The 23,337-nt window shown below is 46.7% G+C and overlaps 1 protein-coding gene across 6 annotated transcripts in view; it reads right to left on the bottom strand.

Moving 5' to 3' along the window:
• The window catches only part of Dip2a (Dip2 acetate--CoA ligase A), a 90,959-nt gene that overhangs the window by 31,568 nt on the left and 36,054 nt on the right, over window positions 1-23,337 (bottom strand). For all 6 annotated transcript variants that reach the window (XM_087598342.1, XM_087598345.1, XM_087598346.1 and 3 more), the window contains 13 exon segments: window positions 20,247-20,375; window positions 15,913-16,032; window positions 13,477-13,674; window positions 11,297-11,388; window positions 8,485-8,595; window positions 7,232-7,355; window positions 6,848-6,957; window positions 6,369-6,471; window positions 5,044-5,108; window positions 4,647-4,740; window positions 3,074-3,193; window positions 1,322-1,436; window positions 97-236 (listed from right to left, as the gene is read on the bottom strand). In XM_087598342.1, the coding sequence (XP_087454468.1) occupies window positions 97-236; window positions 1,322-1,436; window positions 3,074-3,193; window positions 4,647-4,740; window positions 5,044-5,108; window positions 6,369-6,471; window positions 6,848-6,957; window positions 7,232-7,355; window positions 8,485-8,595; window positions 11,297-11,388; window positions 13,477-13,674; window positions 15,913-16,032; window positions 20,247-20,375 (1,521 nt within the window).

The raw sequence follows: 23,337 nt of genomic DNA, 5'->3' as shown, positions 1-23,337 counted from the left end.
GGGGTGTGGCGAGTGAGCTAGCCCAGCTGGTACACTGATGCTCTTTCTGTTGTGTCGATCAGGGAAAGACGCAGGTACATTCTGACCAACTCTTACCTCCAGGCATCACCTGGCCAACATCCTGAACAGTGAGGACCGACAGCTTCTCCTCGGTGTCAACTCTGATCACACCGTAGCTCAGGCCGTTCATGGACAGGACAGCTTTCCTTGGTGGAGGTCCTCCCAGGTCTGGGGGCCTAGACATCAAGAACACCAGCAGGCTGTTGACAAGGGCTATCACTCCAAGGAGGAGGGCACTGAGGGCCGGCCTCCCCTGACGGTCAGTTCCTCACTAAAGCACCTGCTCTGTGTATGGCCTTGTCAAGACAGTGTGCCTTAAAGCCATGCCCCTCCTGCAGTAGAGCTCCAATACTCTTCTTATCAGAGGTAGGCCCATGACTACCAGGCAGGTGACACTGTGACCTCTGAGTCAGTCATCAGATGCGACTCAATCTCTATCTGGTTGTCTTGTGACTTAAGCACAGAGCCCTAGGGTACCCAGGTGGGCAGACTGAGTGTCGGGAGGCCTCTGTGCGGCAATGGGCTATGATACTGTGCACGTGTAGAGGGGGCTCAGGCCCATGGCACCTTTACAACACCACCTGCCCACAGCAGATGGCCTCTATGGTGAGCCGTGGCCTGAAGCCCCACAGAGTGGTGCTTGAGGGCTGGATCAGCAGTAACAGGAGATTTATGGTCAGGGAAGGAAAGTGCCTTTGGGCCTAGCTGTGGTTTGTGCTGTGTGTAAGAATTACAGGAAGGGACCCGGGGCCCAGATACTAGGACACCAGCTCTTAGATGGGGCTGGGGACTCTCGGGGCAGCCTCGAGGCCATGAAGGAAATACCCACGAGAGCAGCTTGGGGTGTAGAGGTTATGGTGCCAGATGCTTCCCTCGGTAAGTTCAAGGTCCTCTTCAGCAGACCCGCAGCCAGCAGAGCCTCTCAGGATGAGGAGCTCTCGTTTAGTTATGACTTTTACGTAAGATGGGGCACAGAATAGCAAGCTCTCCATTTGGGAAGAAGCGTAAGGAAACAAAGTCAAGAGAATCCAATGTAGTCCAGGAGTCACTACCCGACTCCCAGCATGCATCTAGACTGCTGAGGGGAACAGAAGTGCAGGCTGCACCTCTGCTACCTGAGGGAGACTGCGGCACTCGTAGGAAGTCCTTCTCAGGATGCCCAAGAGTTAGTGACAGATTACAAACTTAGAGCCATGGTAACTCCATTATACACAGACTACTCGAATGTGTGTTCACAAGAGACGGCATGCAATTCAGTTACCTGCGGATGGCTACTGTTAGCGCCTCAGGAGAACTGGCACAAGGACAGATGACCTCTGGCCTCAGACCTCTAGACTGGAAGACGTTGAGGAAGGCATCGCAGGAAGATATTGACCCTGTGTAAAGCACGAGAGGTGACTGAGGGCCAGCAGGCCAAGAGCACACAGTGTGTAAGGCATCACGCTGACCTGACAGCCAGGCTGAGTCCTAGCTGCACATAAACCTGTTTTAACAAGATTGCCACTACAGTTTGGCAAGGCAGCTTCTTTAAGGGTAGGAGTGGTTACCACAAGACATACATGATCGTTTCCAGCTCGGCAACAAGCAAGAGTCTGGACCCCTCACAGCAGGCCGTTTTCAGTCTTGTTGGTTACTGTGGCCCAGCAAGTGCAGCTCCTACGAGAGCTTTAGAGATGTGTGATCTCCATCTCCACGGAAGATGTCCTGCCTTGCCCTAGTGTCCTCTCCTCTGGGTAGACTCCTGTCACCCAGGGCTGGCAGGCCTTAACAGTGAGTGAGTGTTAGAGAACTTGGCCTCAGGAGGCTCTGCCTGCTCTGCGCCCTATAGCCACAGTGACTCTAGGGCTTCATTATAAACCTCTCCCAACAAGGGTACATAGAAGGGGAAAAGCATCTACAAGGTTCCCCGCTTTCACATTCTTTGGGGAGGCAGGTGTCTCCTAAGGAAAGAAGGCGACAGATTGCTCCGTGGTACCAAGACTGGGTAGAGCATCATAAAGGGCCGGGAAGTGAAGAGCAAGTTAGGCTGATGAAGGAAGCCTAGCTGTCCTGTACCTGCAGAAATGTGGATGGAGGAGACGGGCAAAGAAATTAGCGCTAACGTTTATCTCCTGGAAGGAAACACTCCAAGGAAGTGATGTACTCAAGAGATCACGGACTGCAGCTGCGGGCATAAGCAGAGCCAGGGTGGCCGTGGGCAGCTGTGGGCGGCTGTGGGCAGCTGTGGGCATGAGAAGGCATGAGTAGCCATGGATATTGGGAAGAGACACCTTGCTTGTCTGAGATATACACCAAGAGAATAGGAAGTTTCTAGAGGTGCTGTCTGCCTGCTCTGCTCTCCTGAAAGACGGGGTACACAGAAGAATAGGAGCAACTATTTGTGCTGCAGAAGAAATCCCTGGCTCAACAAGTGTCACTCCAAGCTCCCCTAGGGGACGCCTGATCCAGGCCTCAGGCTGTCCTGGACCTAAGAAGCTTAGGCAGCTCCCACAAAAGCAGCTGCTCTCGGACTGTTTACAGCTGAGTCCTCGCAGCCTAGGCAGACGCCACAGGCATTCCTCCAGGAGGGCTTGGAGTTGGCCAGAGATAAATGGAGGAAGAATAGCTGGGTCCCTGTGAAGGAAGTTGGGGTTGAGAGCCACATCAGGGGAGTCTAACACTAAGGGGCAAGAGGCTCAGTAGGTCCCTAACAAACTGGGGACCCTATTTATAGCATAATCCACTGACTTCTTAAAGACAATGACTCCCAGTAAAGGTTTTGACAACTGTATTAAAATTGCTTGTAAATTTAGAGTCTTAATAAATGCATATGTCTTAATAAATACAAGGGGCAGCATGTCACAGAACACTATAGGGTACTTGTACTTCCTTATAGGTCACTTAACAAAGCAGTGATAAAGCTCGAGTTTTGTACATTAGGTTCCAGCTCGACAGGCTGTTCGGTCCTCCTGGCAAGTCAAGAACCGTGTGTGCAAAAACCCCAAACCCACCCTAGGTTACCCAGTCTACTCACATGGGTTTGCGCCATCCGCCACAATCAACATACGCAGAGAGCTGAGACAGACGTCCCTCTGACCTCGCTGTGCCAAGAGTGACCAGTGCATATCTCGGGACTTCACCAGGGCAGCCCGGGCTACAAACAGAAGGGAGTACAGATGTCTCAGTGTCACAAGGCAGGCACGCTCACACTCCAAGATACTGCTGTGCTTCGTCCTGTGCAGAGGGTGAGCGGCCTGCTGCAGGGACAGCTCCTGTCTGTGTAACTAGCATTGGTGATCTTGTGTGCTCCTAAGTCTGTCCTTTCCTCCTTAACACTGAATCTGGAGATGCGAATTGGATGTAATATGCTCGGATCCACTTTCCAACCTTTTGTTTTTATTTTACGTGCATGGGTGTTCTGCCTGCATGTATGTCTGTGTACCACGGGCACACAGAGCAGAGAGTGGCATAAGATTCCCCACAACTGGAGTTATGATAACTGTCAGCTACCATCTATAACCTGAGTCCTCTGGAGAATCGACCAGTGATCTTAACCTGAGACATCTCTCCAGCCCCAGCCTTTTAAAAGTAAATTTTTATTATTTTATTTATGAGTGTTTTGCCTGCATATGTATGTGTGCACTATGTGTGTGCCTGGTACCCTCGGAGACAAGAAGAGGACACAAGATGCCCTGGAGCTGAAGTTACAGACAGTTGTGAGTCACCAAGTGAGTGCCAGGACTTGAACCCAAGTCCTCTGAGAGATGGGGCAGCGCTCTCAACACCAGAGCTGTATCCAGTCTTTGAACATCGCCTGTTTTCTCTTACATGTGTGCTGTCCCTCCCCTTGTTTTGTGCTGTCTCATTGCCAGAACCATCACTGGGGCAATGGCAGCCTCCAGCTCAGGTCACGAAATGAGCTGGGATTTGAACTGAGTCACCCTCAGTGAGTGTGCAGAGCCCAGTGAATCCCACTGCCTTCGATGGGGCTTTGTCTTCCTCCATAAAATGATGCAAGCCATTCTGTAGCAGGAACGCTGATCTGGGGGATGCCAGGAAATACCACTGTCACCTGCACTCGCTGGGTACAGTAAGTTGGTCTTAGTCGCTGCTGAGCTCTAGTGGACAGAGACAAAGGATGCTGGAGCTCTGCGGTCACATGAGAGGGATTCCTGCGTGACGTTAGGACACCCCCAACCACTGGAAGGTTGGAGAACAGGCCTCACAGGTGGCCCACCACGTCCATCCATCCTGCCCGTCACTGACTATCGTTTGAACAGCGGCCTTGTTAGAGCATCAAAAGTTCTAGCTACAAATTAAAACCATCTCAAATAATATTAGGAACACTCATGTGATACTGAAGGGAACTTCCCAAGTATTGAATTAGGAGTGCCTGGTCCTTCAGCGAAGAGCCCAGTTACGCTGCTACAAGGGGCTGCCGTGCCCCGAGAGGGTCTGGGCCAGCATGACCTACAGGGACATCCCCAGATGGCTCTTCAGGGCCAGCTATATGTCTGTGTGCTGCCTTCATGTTTTCTCAGTTTCTCAACATCAGGCTGTAGAGAATTCTTTCAGGAAAGATGAGGCAAGAGAGGGCAGTCTGCTACCTTTATAGGAACACACTTTCTGGATCCAGGAGAGGGGGTTGACCTTCATTAGGGCGTAGGGGATGCTGATAACGTGCATCCTGTTCATGACACTCTGCAAAAATAAAGAAACGAGGGGTTGGGGATTTAGCTCAGCGGTAGAGCGCTTGCCTATCGAGCGCAAGGCCCTGGGTTCGGTCCCCAGCTCCGAAAAAAAGAAAAGAAAAAAAAAAATAAAGAAAGGAACGGACTAGATCAGGGAAGCAAGATGAACTATGCTGACGAGCAAACCAGACCCAACAAGCTGGAGTCAGAATTTCACGGGGTTGGCTCATCGCTTGCTCCCACCCCAGCCACTAGCAAACAACACTCACTGTTAAGACTCCATGCCACAGACCAGCATCCAAACAACACTCACTGTTAAGACTCCATGCCACAGACCAGCATCCCTTTTGAAGTCCAGCACATTCGTTAATGTTTCGGCTGAAAGCGGACACAGAAAGTTAAAACTTCATTAAGCACTGCACGTGTTGAGCGTGGCCCCGAGATGAGTACGGAACCAGAGCACCAGAGCTTCAGGAGACAGACGGCCCTTCCACACCATGCACCGGTTAACAGCGAGCTACATGTCTGTTCAGGTGACTGGAAACACAGTTCTGGCCTGGAGCGGGGAACCATGCTGATCTTCAATTCAGAAGCACAAGGACCACTACATACAGCAAACCACAGAAAGGTCACTGCGTGGTCGCGCCACTGTGAGGGCCGCCTCTCAGAAGCAGGAGGCAGGGCAACAAACTGCCATGGGCACTCATTTCTCAGCCCCCTCCCCAGACTCCCCCAGTTGTCACACCCTCAGCCCGCAGTCTTGCATCGTACTTGTACAGAGCAGCGACGTGCAAGCCAGAAACGCTGCACTCTGAACGACAATGTCCCCGTCCCTGTTAGCTGAAGTGCCAAACTAAAGGTGGCAGGAATTACATGATTACATGAGGTAGAAAGACCTCGTAGGATTTTGTTTTACAGAACTAACTTTTAAAAAACCATTAAAGTCCTTGAAATACCTGAAAATCTCGGCAAAATCGTTATCACTGTGCCCACATGCTAACCCTTGAGATTAAATATCGTATTTTATGTATTTAAATATGACACTCAAGTTTACTTTCTAGTTTTGCTCAGCTCCAATTCTGCAATGTAAGAAAACCAATTTGTGTCCAATTCTAGCATTTATAATAATGTATTTCCTGTTGATCCCATAAATATATACAGTTACCATCTGTCACTTTAATATGCATTTAAAGTATTCACTGAATTGGGGCTCTACTTTAACAAGATAAGCTGAGACCATAAAGATCACACCTAAGCACTCACATGCACGACTGCTCGGCCACAAACACACTGACTGACAACGAAAACGCCAGCAGAGAGGATGCTGCAAGAGGACTGTCCTCCAGTGCTTACGATGCTCACTGCAGTGCCCAACAACTGATCCCGCCACCGTGCACAACCGAACCACCGGTGCACAGATCTCACACTCCATAAAGTCCGTGTTAGCATTACTTTACTGCAACTGCCCTGGGTGGGGCAGCCAGGGCTCTGCAGAGGGGGACCTGCAGTAGACACCTGCGCCTGCTGCCTGGTGCGGCTGCACTGAAAGTTAATGCACCATGCACAGCAACGGGTGAGGCCATGTACGTCAGGTACCTATGCAGCAGCAAAACTGCGTTCCGGAATGCAGGGCCTTACCTTCCGTGTACCCACACACCTGGGTCAGGGCCTGGCACTGCGCCAGCAGGGATGAGTGGGGTACAGTGACCCCTACTGTGCTGCCGTCCTTGCTGGTTTTATACTGTAAAATTGCAAGGAAGAGAAACAACAACATAAATTTCTGTAACCACAGCGCTTAAGAAGCAGTAGCTGAATCATCTCTCCCTTAGCTTTTCTAATGTGGCTCTTAGGGGACCCGGGACAGTGCTAGAGGACAGCAGTGCACACAGCTGCATCTTAACTGCCCATGTCCTAGGAAGGACAGTCGTCAGGGATGAATTAGGTCAGAGTAAATCCTGACATGACCCATCTAAGGTTCTATAGGACACTATATATATCTGGGGTAGAGGTAGAAATTAGGAGAGCACTTAGCCTAAAAGTATTAAGTAGTTGTCTTTTTATAAAACCCTGGCCTGAGCCTGAGGGATGCGCCTGTGCACTACTGAGAATGGCCTTACCTCAATGTAGGCGGTCCTGGACCCTGTGTCCTGGGCCAGCGGGTACCAGTCCTTCGGAGGCTTGGTCAGATGCTTCCCATCAATCACCAGCCAGGCCAGGGGGGGCCAACCTGTGAAAGGCGGTGGTCAGAAAGCTTTGCTACACACATGTGGGACCTGAGCCCAGGGCGCTGTGGGAGGCAAGGTTTGTTTTCATCTTTGTACTCAGACAGAGAAGCATGGAACATATCAGGTGAACTGGATCAGACCACAGCCTCGACAAGTAGGTCTTCTGCTAAAGACCAGCAGCCTCCGTGGGTATAGCTTCTGGCACAGTGTGCCTTGAAGGCCAAGTCAGGTAAAAAGCACAGCCAAGAGCACAGAACCGTGACCGGGGAGCCTCACCTTTGAAAGTTGCCACCTCTCCTGTCGGCGCCTTGGGCAGGCCCTTCTGACAAGCATCTGTGGTCAGGGCCAGGGTCACCCCGCAGCTGCCCAGGAGAAAGCCAACATGCTGGCTGCCTGCATCCTGCAGAAGACAAAGCGATGGTGTGGAGGCGGAATGCCTGTGGTAGGGGAGCAAGAGCCACAGCCCAGCCCTGAAGCGCAGGCTGTGGGGGATTCCTTCTCCCTTCATAAAACTTCTCATAAGACAATTCAGTCTCATTATCGGCAGGATATTCAATTTTCGTGAAAATAAGACAAGCATTTGAAATTTGAGGGTGCTTTTTGGCTTCTTTATTCACAGTAAAATACAAAGGTCTGGATGGTGGGCTACTTTATTGGAGTTTATTCTTATAAATGAAGTTCAAATACATTTTAATGGTCTCCAGACATAATCGTTTACACTGAGTCCCATCTGGAACCTACGAATGACTCTGGAAATCTGCCCTCATCACAGCCATCACTGTGCAGAGAAGCACTTGCCCTGCCCCCAGATCCTCTCTGCCTGTCCCTCAGAAATGTCCGTCCTATAAGCTTAACAAATCTAGAGTTTGTGCCCTAAGAATCACTGAACCCGGATGCCGTTAGCCTGCTGGACCCCGGGGACGTCCTGGTCTTATTGGCAACTTTTACTTTTGAGATTCTCGAGCATTTGTAATTCATAACGTTCACACTAATGACGACTTCACAAACACAGAAATAAGAAGACAGAAAGGCCTGGTTTTCTAAGCACATGAGTATTCTGCTCAGATATTTTTCAATATTCAGACTACTGACATTCATATCCAAACTGAGACAGCCATCCAGAGCAGCCAAGCCCCTCACATTAACAACTTATGAATGATAAGGCTGGCTGTCCTGTGGGTGAACAAGAAATGCATGAAAATGCCCAACCCATTTATTTGAAGTTATAATTAATTCAATAAATAAAACCCAAAATAGCTTGTGAATCAAATTCTGTTCACTGGAAGGCAACACACTCACGATTTCTTTTGGAAAATTCAGGCAGGCGCTATGACAGCTCTGCCCCATTGGAGTACAGCCCTATCTGTAGGCAGCCTCCTTGGAGCACTCCCCAAGGTCCTAGGAGGCCTGTGTGACGCTTGCCTCCTCCAGGCACCTGTTTAAGGCCCTGTGAAGAGGGCACTGATCACACAGCACCTAAAGAGAGACGCAGAGGGTGCCCAGTCCTGGGCCTGACCCACATCTGTTACCTTTCTCGTTAATGGTACTTCTATAGGGACAGGGACCAGCTCCGCCAGGAGACACCCGTAAAACGCAACCATAAACATTACAGGGTCACTATTTGGAAACACGAGTGCCACCTACAAGTGGAAAACAGCAACGAAAACTGTGAGATCACAGAAATGACGGAGGCTTCTCGTCGTTTAGAATTTCTGCTAATTAGATAAAGATTAGTATGTTTTTACTTTTCAAATTTAGTTGAGAAAATCTAATTTAGTTTTTAAAAAATCTAATGTTGGAATTCATTCTTGTTCTAAAATTTTCTTATCCATATAACTTTAAATAAACAGTTGTTGCTGCAGCCTTTACTGCACATGTAACAAAACAGTTCAAAGTGGTAGGCTCAGGCCTTCTCACGTGGGCAGACTGAGAGCGAGGTCTAACACCCATCCACACTGACCATCACTATCGATGAACAGTCCCATCATCTGGTTTTGGGGCAAGTGCCTTACCACACGAAGCCATCTTGCTGGCCCAGTTCATATATTATGGAACATATATTTCCTTGTATTTTTTTTTTCTTTTCTTTTTTTTGGAGCTGGGGACTGAACCCAGGGCCTTGCGCTTGTTAGGTAAGCGCTCTACCACTGAGCTAAATCCCCAGCCCCTGTATTTTATTTATTTATTTTTTTTTGGTTCTTTTTTTCGGAGCTGGGGACCGAACCCAGGGCCTTGCGCTTCCTAGGTAAGCGCTCTACCACTGAGCTAAATCCCCAGCCCCTGTATTTTATTTTTTAAAATATCTATTTTATTTCTTATAATAATGTGAGTGTTTATTTGGGTCTACCACAATCCTAACTGTCATTTAAGATCTACTATGTGGCCAAATTCATACAACTACTTATGAGATAAAATTTTATAAGACCCAAATACAGTGACTGCTCTTGTAATCATAGGCAATAAGCCAGAATAACATGAGAACCTCTGAGAAGGCAACGGTGGCTTAGCTTAACCCTCAAGCTCTAAGGCAAACTGATCTTGATCCTGTACGTCACGTTCACAAGCTACACATCTAACAAGTGTACTGAAAGGGAAGCCCTCTCTCTCCCTCCACAGACAACTAGATAGTGGTTGCCTCAGCTGCGACTCTGAGGGATGATTGGTACAGAGAGGTGATGCTATAGACCGTACGGAGGGATGGCTTATGCACTTTGTAAGGTACTGTCACAGGAGCGTGCTTCTCCCAGTAGATTGCTAGCTCAGTCACTATTTACTATAAGCTGGTTGAACTCTTCATGTAACCCTCTAGGTACAGATTCTCTTGCAAGTCAAGAAAGTATCTGGATGTCTCTGTCTCTCTAAGAATGCTTTTCAAAATAAATAAATAAACGGAAGGGGCGGGGCTTGGGAGATGCCGTCTTTGGGAAGAGTGGGCCATGTAAGCAGGAGCTGCCCTTGATCACCAGAACCCACACTGAAAAAGCCAGCTACGGTGGTGTGCCTGTCATCGTGGGGGATGGGGGAGTGGATCCCGGGGGCTCTGTGTCAATCAGTCCAGCCTACTTAGCAAGCTCCTAAAGAACAACGCCTGAAGGTGTTCTCTGTCCTTGTCCTCTAATGTGCACACATATTCTGCCAGTCCTCAAACCTGTTTGGAATTAGAAGCTCAGTCTAAATCGTCCTGTCTCACTGGATTGCTGAAGCCACTCTTCCAGTCGCACTGCTGGGAAGTCGCAATGCCACTGTGTTCTGTGTACACGCTATTCTCCATTCCCACCCTAAAAACCTCTGGGATGTTTGTCCCAAGGTTACACGGTTCTGCTGCACACTCTGGTGTGGGTCTGCACATCCCCGTCAGCACGCATGCTGTCCAGGAGCAGGGCTTTATTCTGCTACTGCTATGGCCAAGTGGCCCTGCTTCCCGATCTGCATCTTACTGGACCCAGCCGCCAGGGTCTTGAATGAGTGTAAATCTGCCCTGTTCCTCTCTGTTCCTCTGTGCATGCTTCGCTCTCCTGCTTCCACCTCTCCTGTCCCTCCCCGTCTCCCTCTCTGTCATTTGTTAAAGACTTATCTAATTTTCTGTGGTGAGTGTTCTGCAGGTATGTCTGTGTGTGCCCCTGGAAAGAGTTAATAAGCGGAGTTACATGTAGGTGCTGGGGGCCAGGCCTAGGTCCTCCGGACTGGGGAGTGTTCTTTACCACTGAGTCCCTCATCTTTGGTTTCCAGCCTGGAGTACAGAGCCTTCTGCCTCTTTAGTGCAGGCCCCAGGCCCAGCTCACTCCCCACTTCTTGGTCTTTCTCAGTAGAATCCTTTTCCTCATTTATGAAACAATTTACTGTCAGGCCTCAAGGGACATCACTGCTTAGAAACCTTTTTTCTGTGCCTGGTTTTCCTGGGTCCCCTTTCCTTTCTCCCTCGTGGGCGGAGTCACAGGAAGGTGTAAAGCAGGCAAGGTCCTTGGGAGTTCCCGGTTATCTTGTCAATCAGACACTTTAGGACAGCTGTCCCCAGGACTTTCATCATCCTCTCTCACCTTCCACCCTGACCGCCTAGTAAACTCTTGCTCAGACCGCCTGGAGCAGTTCAACATACCAGTGACAGACACTTCCACCGCTGCTGCATGCACAGCAACCCCCTTTAGTCACAGGTGCCTGGCTGCTGGGTCCCTGCTGGGCCATCTTGATTCTTACCACAAAGTAATTTTTCCATTGCTAACTTTAAGCCTCTTGTATTAGCCCTGTAATTCTTAGCAACTGATAGGACATCAATTTCAGTAAAATATATACTAAGGTGTGGATTTTGACTCACTCCAGTAGGGTCACATTCTAGCGACTTACTCTGTCTCCAGGGTTAAGCAGTGGCTCATTCTTACTAGTCAGCTTACTGAGCAGAGTATAAGCTAATTTTAAGCTCCGACTCCAGAGTTTGCCTAAAACAAAACAAAAGCAATAAGCAATGTTACGCTGTAAAAAACTGAATATTAGCACTGAATGTAGCGAGTACATGTCCTATCACAGACTTTCTCTATTGGTAGATTCAGTTTCCAACTGTCAACTATTTAGTGCGATTCTGCCAGGAACACCACAGCTTTCTCTCAAAAAACAACCTAAATCCGTTTTTATTTACACAAATACGATTTTATTACAAAAACCAGTCAGCAAAAAGGCCATACTATGTGTATGTTATATGCATGCATATGTACACACCTGTAGAGTACGGTACCATATATCACACTGCTTTTCCTAAGTAACACTGCACTGTGGCTGTCGTCTTACGATTTAAAATGCTCACTAATGACATCATTGAGTGGTGTGTGTTCACAAGATGAGTTTTATCTCCCACAGTTTACTTGGGAGGGCTGGCAACAACAGAATGGGACATCCACTCAGGCCATACCACCCCTCATGTGTGGAAGCTACGCTCACACCCAGCCCTGGTGTTCTCATAAGTAAAGAATGCTGCTGAGAAAGAAAATGATAGAAGAGAAGAGAGGGGCACCGTGTCTGAGTGGGAAGGCAGGAGAAAGCATGCGTAGAAATCAGAGTCCACTGTTAACACCCACAGGGGCTTCAACTTCTCTGTGAACATTGTATCAAAGAAGAGCCACAGGTGCCCTTTGGCTCCTTGAACACCTGGCTCGTGGAGCGGCTGGCAGGTAATGAATGCTCGCATGTAAATACTGAGGAGCAGGTGCTGTGCGCACATGTGTTAACTGGGACACCTGAGAAACCGTAAGAAAAAGATTAAACTTCACACACAGTTTTAGCCTGCTTTAAAGATCAGTTTCGGGTGTTAGTACACCCACATTTCCCAGCAGAATCTACCTGTCATGAATGATGCTTTGTGAGCAAGTTAGTCTTACCTCAACAATATAAACTCTGAGACATCAGCATAATATGCCATGTTAATGGGACAAGAATGAAAAAGCAGATCATCTCAAAAGGTGGGTGAAAACTAGATTATTCACAATTTTAAAATGTCGATAAAATATTTGAGCCCTTACTAGGCATGGAAGGAAACAAACTTCCTTATGCGATCAAGAGTACCATTAAACCCAGCAGGAAGTATCGAAGTGATATCACATGCTGAGGCCTTCCTCAGAGAGCAGAGGCAAGGTGGCAACATGTGCCTTCAATGTCAGACTGACTACATCAGCAGAGCAAGGCAGAGGAGGTAAAACAGCTGGAAATAAAACAGTTGTTTGCAGTTGCTATGATCATGTACCTTTTGAGTCTTTTATAAGTGAATTTTGTAAGGCTGACAGATTTACCAACATAACAAGGCCATACAGCATAAAAGCTACAGTACTATTCATATACTTAAGAGTTAAGTGTCACAAGAAACATAAAAGAAACAAAGTTATAAATCATGGGCTAGTAAGATGGTTCAGTGGGAAAAGCCCTTGTCGACAAATCTGACAACCCAAGTTCAGTTCCTAGAAGCCACAAGGTAGAAAGAAAGCAATGACTTCCACAAGTAGTCCTCTGACCTCTGTGTGAATGCCACAATAAACATGTGCACACATGTGCACACACGTTAAAAAAGGAAAGACCTGTAACGCATTATTGACAGGAAAGCCTCACAAATGCAAAGGCGTTCACTCCCAAAAAGATTCAAAACTTCAGATTCAGAGACACCTAACAAGCTGCTTCCAAAACAGACCCTTAAATACATGGAGTGCAGACAGCTAAGACAGCCTCGGTGACGAGAGAAGATGCTCTACACTGTCAAAACTTGTCATATAAAGCTACGACAGATATCGAGAGTGTGGTCATGCCATGTGTGGTGCACGCCTTTAATCCCAGCACTCTGGGGCAGAGGCAGATAGATCGCTGTGAGTTCAAGGCCAGCCAGAGCTACAAGTATGACCCTATCTCAAAACCAGAGAGAAACACAAATGGAAGCCTGCCATGGGGGTGGATCTGTGTGCTTTACGATGTGCGGCAAGCATCGTGTGCTGTGGCACACGGAGAGCAGTGAGGTATGTGGGAGGCAGGCTGCCTTCTGTGATACTTGCCATAGGTGAGGGTGCAGATGGCTTTCCCCGATGTATCCAAGGCAGTCAGGCAGGGGGCCTTAGGCTGTGTTGTGCCCCACAGCTGCAGTGCAGCCAACAGAGTTGGTGGCCCCGAAGTCCCCACTGACAGAGGTTCTCCCTTCAGCACAGCCATCTGCTCCCCCTCCGGCTTGGGCTGATTGGGATCCGGTTGCTGAACTACAAAGTAACGAAACAGCTCACAGTACCATGTACACATCTGCTTACTAGCGACTGTACTTTATGATTTCACTGTAACCAAAATTTAAAAAAAAAATTATAATATAATCTGCCCAGAGTCACAGACGGATTAACCAAAGGACTAAAGCAAGGTTAGTTATACACAATAATTTTGAGACAAAAAACTATTCACCATTCTGTTCCCCACAACCTCATATGATGAAGGTGACCCCAAGCCATTTCTACCTTCCTCCATTGGGATGCCCTCTGACATGGTGGAATTCCGCAGCTCCAAACAGGGACAGGAAGTCCTGAGAGCCCAAGAAACTGGTCCTTGAGACCAGCTCACTTAGACCAACTGGGCAGAACCATCTCTGCAGTTAGGCATCAAAACCACCAGCACTGGGGGCTCGGGAGACTACCAGGGGGGTAAGAACATTGTTGCTCCTAAGTCTTGGATCCACTGGCTCCGGTTATGTTTCTGACCCCCACAGGTATCAACCACACAAATGATACATACACACACATGTAGGCAAAACATTCACACATTAATAATTAATAATTAAGTAAACACACTGGCATCATTCAGGAGGACAGCACAGAAGTCTATTCCTAGGGGTTATGCAATCAGCTGTCACAGTGTTCGACAAATCTGCTCTCTAGGCTGCAGGCAATGAGTGGTATTCACCTCCATTCTTTTTTTTTTTTTTTAAGATTTATTTATTTATTTTGTATATGAGTACACTGTAGCTGTCTCCTGACACACCAGAAGAGGGCATCGGATTCCATTACAGATGGTTGTGAGCCACCGTGTGGTTGCTGGGAATTGAACTCAGGACCTCTGGAAGAGCAGTCGGTGCTCTTAACCGCTGAGTCATCTCTCTAGCCCTGGTATTCACCTCCAAGTGTGAGGTCCTGAGCTCCTACCCTGGCCAGGGGGGGGGGAGGAAGACTTTCCTTTCCAACAGCTATGGTGTAAACAGAGAAAAGAAAGCCTGCTGGCTCAGCATGATGGCAGCCACCTACAATCCCAGCGCTGAAAAGGCTCGGGAGGAAGACTGCAACTTTAAAGCCAGCCTAGAGTAGGGTGAGTCCACTGCCCCCAAAAGGCTGACATCCTGCTTTAAAAAACTTACGTACTGTGAACTCTGAACTTAAAAGGTACAGCAGTCTCCTTACATAGGACGACCAGGTTCTGAAAACAGACCTCATGCTCGGGGTAGAGGAGACGCCTATGCTGGCAACACTGCACAGAGGCATGGTAGTGAGGGTCAGTTGTGTGGTGCCTGTCGTCTACACACACACACACAGAGACACACACACACAGGTGACACACACACAGACACACACACACAGGTACACACACACACACACACACACACAGACACACACACACACACACAGGCACACACACACACACACACACAGACACATACACACACACAGACATACACACAGACACATACACACATACACATATACACACACATGTACACATACACAGACATACACACAGACACATACACACATACACATACAGATATACATATACATATGCACAAATACATAGAAACATGCATACACACATGCATGTGTGCATAATACACACATGCATGCACACAGAAACATACATGCATGCACATAGAACACAGGCACATATATATATATACATACATATATATATATACACACACACACACACACACACACACACACACACACACACACACACACGCCAGCACTGGCTTCTTTCTGTGCTCAATGGGCTATTTCTTACTCTTACTAGTTTTCTTTAAAAAAATTTAAAGTCTGCACCCTTTCTTTTCTAAATATATACTCATTTATAAATGAGAGGCTAACATTTGGAAAAGAAGCCAAAGATAAGTTAAAAACCAAATGCTTTAAAGCCATGGGATGACAGGTAGTTTGGACTTAGTGTTTACACCAAAACTTAAATAATCTACAATGAAAATTTAAACAATCTAAATTCAATGAAACATTGGAAGTATTTTTATGAGGTGCTCACCAGCAGACTGAATGCAGAGATGCTAAGTCACCTCAGTTTCTACACACAGGAAGCAGTCAGTGTGGCTCCACACTCACCACTGCACATGGTGACCAGTTATTTTACTGTGTCACCACATGTAGTGACTCACGGGAAATGCACATTTGCCTGTCTTCAGACTTTCTGGCCACAATGTTCACAAAAACATTCAAGACCAAGTCAGGGAACTCTACCTTCCAGTAACTCCTCAAAATCATCCACAAAAAACTCCTTCAGAGGAGGGCGTTTTGGCCTCTTCAGGGTATTCAATAGCTGCTGGATTTTGGAGGACACTCTGCTGTTCACAGGCACACCTGTCAAGGGGAGAGCAGAAAAAGACTGTGTCATACCATAACCACTAGAGCACACACCAGGTGTGAGGTTTGATGACCAGCTGTTCAGTGGGGCACACACCAGGTGTGAGGACTGATGACCAGCTGTTCAGTGGGGTACACACCAGGTGTGAGGTTTGATGACCAGCTGTTCAGTGGGTCACACACCAGGTATGAGGTTTGATAACCAGCTGTTCAGTGGAATACACACCAAGTGTGAGGTTTGATGACCAGCTGCTCAGTGGGGTACACACCAGGTATGAGGTTTGATGACCAGCTGTTCAGTGGGGCAGACACCAGGTGTGAGGTTTGATGACCAGCTGTTCAGTGGGGCAGACACCAGGTGTGAGGTTTGATGACCAGCTGTTCAGTGGGGCACACACCAGGTGTAAGGTTTGATGACCAGCTGTTCAGTGGGGCACACACCAGGTGTGAGGTTTGATGACCAGCTGTTCAGTGGGGTACACACCAGGTGTGAGGTTTGATGACCAGCTGTTCAGTGGAATACACACCAGGTGTGAGGTTTGATGACCAGCTGTTCAGTGGGGCACACACCAGGTATGAGGTTTGATGACCAGCTGTTCAGTGGGGTACACACCAGGTGTGAGGTTTGATGACCAGCTGTTCAGTGGGTCACACACCAGGTATGAAGTTTGATGACCAGCTGTTCAGTGGGGTACACACCAGGTGTGAGGTTTGATAACCAGCTGTTCAGTGGGGCAGACACCTGGTGTGAGGTTTGAAGACTAGCTGTCAGTGGGACAGACCTACAGATCCAGCCAGCTGCTGGTCCTATCAATCATTTCAGACTGTGCCAATCCATTTGACAAGCATTTACTGGATATCTTTCAAGAAACAGGATTTGTTTTAAGCCAACAGTTTACAAAGTAATCCCGAAATCCTGTGGGGAGGAGGGTAACTCCATGGCCCTTTCAGAGCACTTGTCAAACTCATTGCATGGTCTTATCAGAATATAATCTATGGATACTTGAGAGATGGCTCAATGGTTAGGACACTGATTGCTCTTCCACAGGACCTGGGTTCAAATCCCAGCAAATTAAAACCGTATGTAACTCCAGGAGGATTCACTAACCTCTTCTGGCCCCTGTGGGCACTGTGTATACATGGTGCACAGACATTACATGCAACAACCAATAATATACATTAAAAAATAAAAGAAGTAAAATCTCAAAAATTATTTTTTTTCCTTTTTTTTTTTTTTTTTTCGGAGCTGGGGACCGAACCCAGGGCCTTGCGCTTCCTAGGCAAGCGCTCTACCACTGAGCTAAATCCCCAACCTCAAAAATTATTTTTAAACAAGAATGTAATGTACTTTTCCTGTTCTTCTGCAGAGGACACGTCTGACAGCAGCAGACACCTAAGTCAGTGGTGGGAACGTAGATGCTTCTGTCAGGCAGACACCCACACAACAGGAACACCAATGGTGTCTACTGTGGCAGAAATTCTTCCTTAACATGAGATTTATGTCGACATGTAATGAATTTAATGTGAATTAAATTAAGTTTAATTTAGTTTACAATATTTTAGTTCAGTGTAAGCTAGGGGTGGTGACACACGCCTTTAATCCTAGCTCTTGGGAGGCAGAGAGGCAGGTAGATCTCTATGAATTTGAGGCCATCCTGGTCTTCATAGGGAGTTCCAGGCCAGCCTTGGCTACATAGTGAGACCCTACGTTAGAAGAGAAGGAGGTAAACAGAGAAGAGAGGGGAAGAAAAGAAGAGATTTTCCAGTTTAATTTTAGGTTTAAGAAAAGTAAATTATTAGGGCTGAAGAGATGGCTCCATACTTGAGAGCACACTGGCTGTTCTTCCAGGACTCAGGTTTGATTCCCAATGCCCACACGGCAGCTCGCAAACATCTGCCATCCCAGTCCTAGGGGCTCTGATGCCCTCTTCTGGACTCTGTGGACACCAGGCACACATACGGTACATATATATGCAAGCAAAACATCTATACACGTGCGCGCACACACACACACACACACACACACACACACACACACACACACACACACACACACGCTGCAGTATGTATACAGGTATGGGGCCATTAACGGGAGCATGGATAACCTCTCAGTGATCTTATTGTCGGGGAGAACGACTCTTCTTCCCACAGCAGCCCTTGATTGCTTCTCAGCTATGAGTGGGACCCTTTCTCTTTGGGTATTGTGTCAGAACAATGACAGATAACACACTGCATGTCTCAGTAGCTGTTCTACTGTTGTGGAAGACACCACGACCATGGCACCTCATAGAAAAAAAAGCACTGAATCAGGGGCTTGCTTACACTTTTAGAGACGTGGCTCTAAATCATCACAGTGGAAAGCAGACAGACATGGTGCTCAAGTATTAGCTAAAACTCTACACCCTGATCTGTAGGCAGCAGGCAGAAGAGAGACAAAGCCACACCTCTTAATCCTTCTCAAACAGTTCCACTCCCTGGTGACTAAGCACTCAACTAGCTGATGGGGCCATTCTCATTCAAGCCAGCACACTGTATAACAGACAACTGAGAAAGACCACACCCTACTACACCGGTTCCATCTTGCTCCTCCTCTTAAAAGACGACATTTGCATTGCTGTCTGGTCATCCTTCCTGGGCCCTATGATGAAGGAGCACAGCTGCAGTTGTGATTTGGGATCTTCTTTCTTACACAGATGATATCCTTTGACTTTTCTTCTCCACTTAACATCACTTGGGAAAGCACTTTAACAGAGTGCACGGGCCTCTACAGTGTGAACCGATGACCTTTCCTGAGCCAACTTGTGAGGCTTCAATGATTTGATATAGTTTCTAATACAGTGCTGCAAGTATGACTGTGTGCACTTCCCTTTCCTTAGTTTTGCAGGAACAGGTTCAGAAAAAAAATCCTAAATTGTTTTATCTGCTGTGTTCATCTCTTTCCCTGTTGTGACGAAATACCCGGATGAAACCAAATCACAGGAAAAGGATTCATTCCAGGACGGTTTACCAGGATACTTCCCACATTAGTGAGGGACCCTGACCAGCAAGAGCTTCAGACAACTGGCCTCACTGAATGCACAGGTGAGAAGCGGGGGGTGAGAGGGGCGAACCCTCGGTTGCCTTCTCCTTCTACAATCCAGGACGCTAGCTCATGAAACAGTGCTTCCCAAAACCATTTGCTCACACACATGAGGGCTGATTTATGAGTTTTCTGTTCTGTTCGGGGACACAGAGAGTTGTCTTTACGCCAGGCCTACAGCTCTGACTGCTCCCGCCCTGAGACCAGTTTTACAAACACGAGCATCCTCAGCTTCGCTCTTCCCAGATTATCATGAGCGTACATTTTTAGGGTAAGTTTATATTATGACCATTTAAAGTTCCGTGAATTTCTCACAGGGATCATATGATGAATTTATATTGAGTAATTTTAACTGGCCTTTCTGTGGTGGCTTTGTATCTTGCTACTTCACTGAAGTCACTAGTATGTCTGTCTGGGTCGCCTGCTTATCCTTTGGTTTTGCACATCTGTGGACAGACTTCTGTTGATGTCTTCTGTTGGTTTTTCTTTGCTTCATTTTCCTGGCGAGGGCTTCCACGGGTTGTTAATCAGAGGCGTTGCTACAGTAGGCATTCTGGCTCTGCCTCATCCATCTGTCCTGATCCACTCACAGGAAACTATGAACTAGCCTTTCCGAGAGCCAGCCTTCAGCCTGCGTCGCTCTGCTGTTTGTCCTCCGTGTGTGCTCCTCCTGTGTTTAGTGTCTCTTTCCTCCTGCTCTACATTTACCTTGGTCTTCTTTTTCTACTTAAGGAAAGTCTTAGAACACTGAGCCTAGGCATTTTTATTTTATAATATTATTATTTGAAGCTCTAAATTCCCTCACATCATTCTCTGAGTCTGCATCAACCTCAAAGGCTGCCAGGGATGTGAGGTGCGGTACCCAGCTCACTCCGAGTGTAGGAACTTTCCACGGTGGCCTATTTCCCTTCTCCTTCAGAATCGGGAAGGGGCCTCTTTCCTAGATACCACCGATCACTCTTCTACACGATGTTTTTCTATACTGCGTTCCCTGCACACTGGTTTCTATTGATTTGCACAGAAGACCATAAATGACATGATTAGCTAGAAAAGGGAATACACAAAGGCCACCTGAAATATCACAGAGTCCTGCCCGCTGTTGTTTCAGAAAAGAGAGAGATGCCTTTCTTACCATCTGCGGTCTCCAGCATGTTCCTGCCGTGCCCTCGAGGAACACCTCGTACAGAGGCCATCTGTGGACGCTCGAAGTGTGAGTGTTCCACAAGCCCAGTGGTAACATCGGGTGGGGCGGAGTGCGGATCTGGTTTTTGAAAAACATAACCAAATAACAGTGATTAATTCAACAAGCATTAAGTTTCCTTCCAAACCTGTCAGTCTAAACTTTCATTGTCTGTGCTCTAAGCAGGGAATGAGGTGGCTCAATACGTCTCCTCAACTGATACAGACCTCGAACGACCAAGTATATCAGAAGTACTCAGGAAACTTGCCTCTTAACCGTGCTGCTCAACAAGACTGTAGTTGGAAAGTTTCCCTGAAGGAAACAAAACTTAATTTGAAATAAAACTGCTAATAAATGCTTTTTGTTACATTATGAAAACCAAACAGCCTTCTAACTTCCCTTCTAAGAAGAGCACTGGCTGCTCTTGCAGGGACCCGGGTTCAGTTCCCAGCACCCACATGGCAGCTCGCAACTGCCTGTAATGCCAGTTCCAGGAGATCCAATGCCCTCTTCTGGCCTCTGCAGATACTGCATGTTCATAGGGGTATATGCTGGCAAAATAATCATACACATAAAATAAAATCTTTTTTTTAAAAAGAGGGACAAAAACAGTCAGGCACTAAACATGCCTTTAATACCAGCACCTCAGGAGCCAAGGGCAGATCTCTCTACGTTCAAGGCAAGCCTGATCTACATAGAAAATTCCAGGATAGCCAGAGTTACATAGTGAGACCCTGTGTCTGCAATTTTTTTAAAATTAAATACAAAAACTAAAAGTGTCTCATATGCTAGTTAAAAATTTTCTGCAATGACATAGATGTACCATAAGTGATGTACACCTATAAGTCTAACTGTCTGGGAGACAGAAGGGTCACAAGTTCAAGGCCAGCCTGTACAGTTATAACACAACCCATCTCAAATGAACAAAATATTTTCTATATCAAGAGGCCACAGTCAACTTAATATATATATGATGTATAATCAATTAATACTTTATTTAAGACAGATGCATAAGATATAACTTAAATTATTCCTTTCATTTTATTCAACATAATTTTTTTGTTTAATTTTCATGAAACAGGACTTTGACCTGTTCCAAATACTGACTATAATTTGCTATTGAATTTTCATTACTGTTGGGCCTACTGCTATGAAAGAAATTCAGAAAATAACTATAGATTGCGGCTACGTGGCTCACTCGGGGCAGCGAGCCCGTGTGGTGAAGGCTGGTGATCTGCAGAATTTACATTAAGTGTGCTCCGTGTCTCCCTTAAGACTCTGATGCTTCAATTCTGATCATCTATCACTTCATTAACCTGGATAAAATTCAATAGCGATCTGAATAGGTAGAAAGAAAATATAAAGGAAAAAACATACACTTGCTATTTATATAACAGAATACTCATTTTTGAAAAAAAGTTTTAAAACTTGAGTGGCAGTTTTCACAGCCCTTGAAAGGCCTGCTGATGAGCAAACTTTAAAGTTCGACTCTCAGGATGACCTTCCGGTTTATAAAGAAACATCCCTGTGCTTCCAAACCTAGCGAAAAGAGGAATGGTTGTAAAAGTCTATGTCAAAAGACAGTACCTTATATTCTATAAAGTATATACCCCCTACATCAAAGTAAACTTTGCTTTTCCAAACTACCACTGTAAGCACTGCTTCTGAAGATAGATGTTTTATATTTGTCAAAATGTTTGATGTCTTTATTTCCTCAATCCAAAAACTGAAACTAATACATGAAATAACCTTTACCTAAAAGGTTACACTTCAAATTGTTACTTGCTGTATTGCTCTTCCTAGTTTTTCCTTCACTCAGTTAAAGAGCTAATTGGAGGGGAAGCGAAAATGGCTTTGTGATGAGGATGGGGCACACTGAGGATGCACTCGGCCAACAACCGAGGAGCTGTGTAGTTCAGAAATCAGAGAACCAAAAATCTGGGACGTTTACACACCTTGCTAGTGAAGCATTCCTAACAGAAACTCTGAAATGTCCCAATGTGCTGCTCTAAATTTCAGATTTGAGATTAAGGAAGTTAAATCTGAATTTAGAAATCAAATCAAGAGTCGATGAGATGGCTCAGTGGATAAAACCACTTGCCGTGAACTCTGACCTCAGTTCAGTCCCTGGAACACATAATAGAAGGAAAGAACTGACTTCCACATGCACACCGTGGTACATGCCACACACGTATTCATGTGAACGAACACACACACACACACACACACACACACACACACACACACACACACACCCTGAAGTCATTCTGCAGCCTCTGATCTCCACCCACACACCTCCCACACACATGCACACAAAATAAATAACTTAAAATGTGTTTAAAAGAATAAATGTAATTGAAAGAATAAAAAATAAGATTGAGAAATCAAGCTAACTGCGCTTTTCGGTTATCCAATAACATATAAAACTACGTGCGCAGTAAGGTCTTGGAATCCAAGTTGGGATTGGCTGTTTTAACTGAGTAGAATCGATCAATGCTAGGCCAAGCATGTCAGAAGAGAAAGGGCCCTCCCAGCACGCCTGCAGAAGGCAGGACGGGTCTCCCACCAGCACAGGCAGCAGAGCCACCTTATGATACCTACAGCCACATCCCCTACAGAGAATGAACACACCGAAGCTAGCCATAGCAGAACCACTGAGCTCTGAGGCTGTGTCTGCCGGATGCTGAGAGCCAGGGCTAGTTTAGCATGCTAAACATGATCGAGGAGTACCAGCTTGGCCAGGACAAGCCTTTCATGCTGTGTGCTGTAGGGTCCTGCACCCCTAGAAAGAGCCTGAGACAGCAGAGTCAGGAAACTGAGCATTACTCAGACGGTTAAGAAGGCGATACACACACACACACACACACACACACACACACACACACACACACACACGAGAGAACCCCACTAAATAAACAAGCAAATGTAGAACAAAAACAAACAAAAGCCTCTAGAGAAACAGGAAAGCAAAGTAATAGCTACTTTCCCGCTCCAGGCTGTCAAGATTCCTTGAGGAAATGTAGCCCACAGCCAACAGCCACAC

Source organism: Rattus norvegicus, chromosome 20 (assembly GCF_021556685.1).
Source record: "Rattus norvegicus strain SHRSP/BbbUtx chromosome 20, alternate assembly SHRSP_T2T, whole genome shotgun sequence".
In the NCBI taxonomy this organism is placed as follows: Eukaryota; Metazoa; Chordata; class Mammalia; order Rodentia; family Muridae; genus Rattus; species Rattus norvegicus.
Note: the sequence above shows the minus strand (reverse complement) of the source record. Positions and strands in the feature narration are given on the sequence as shown.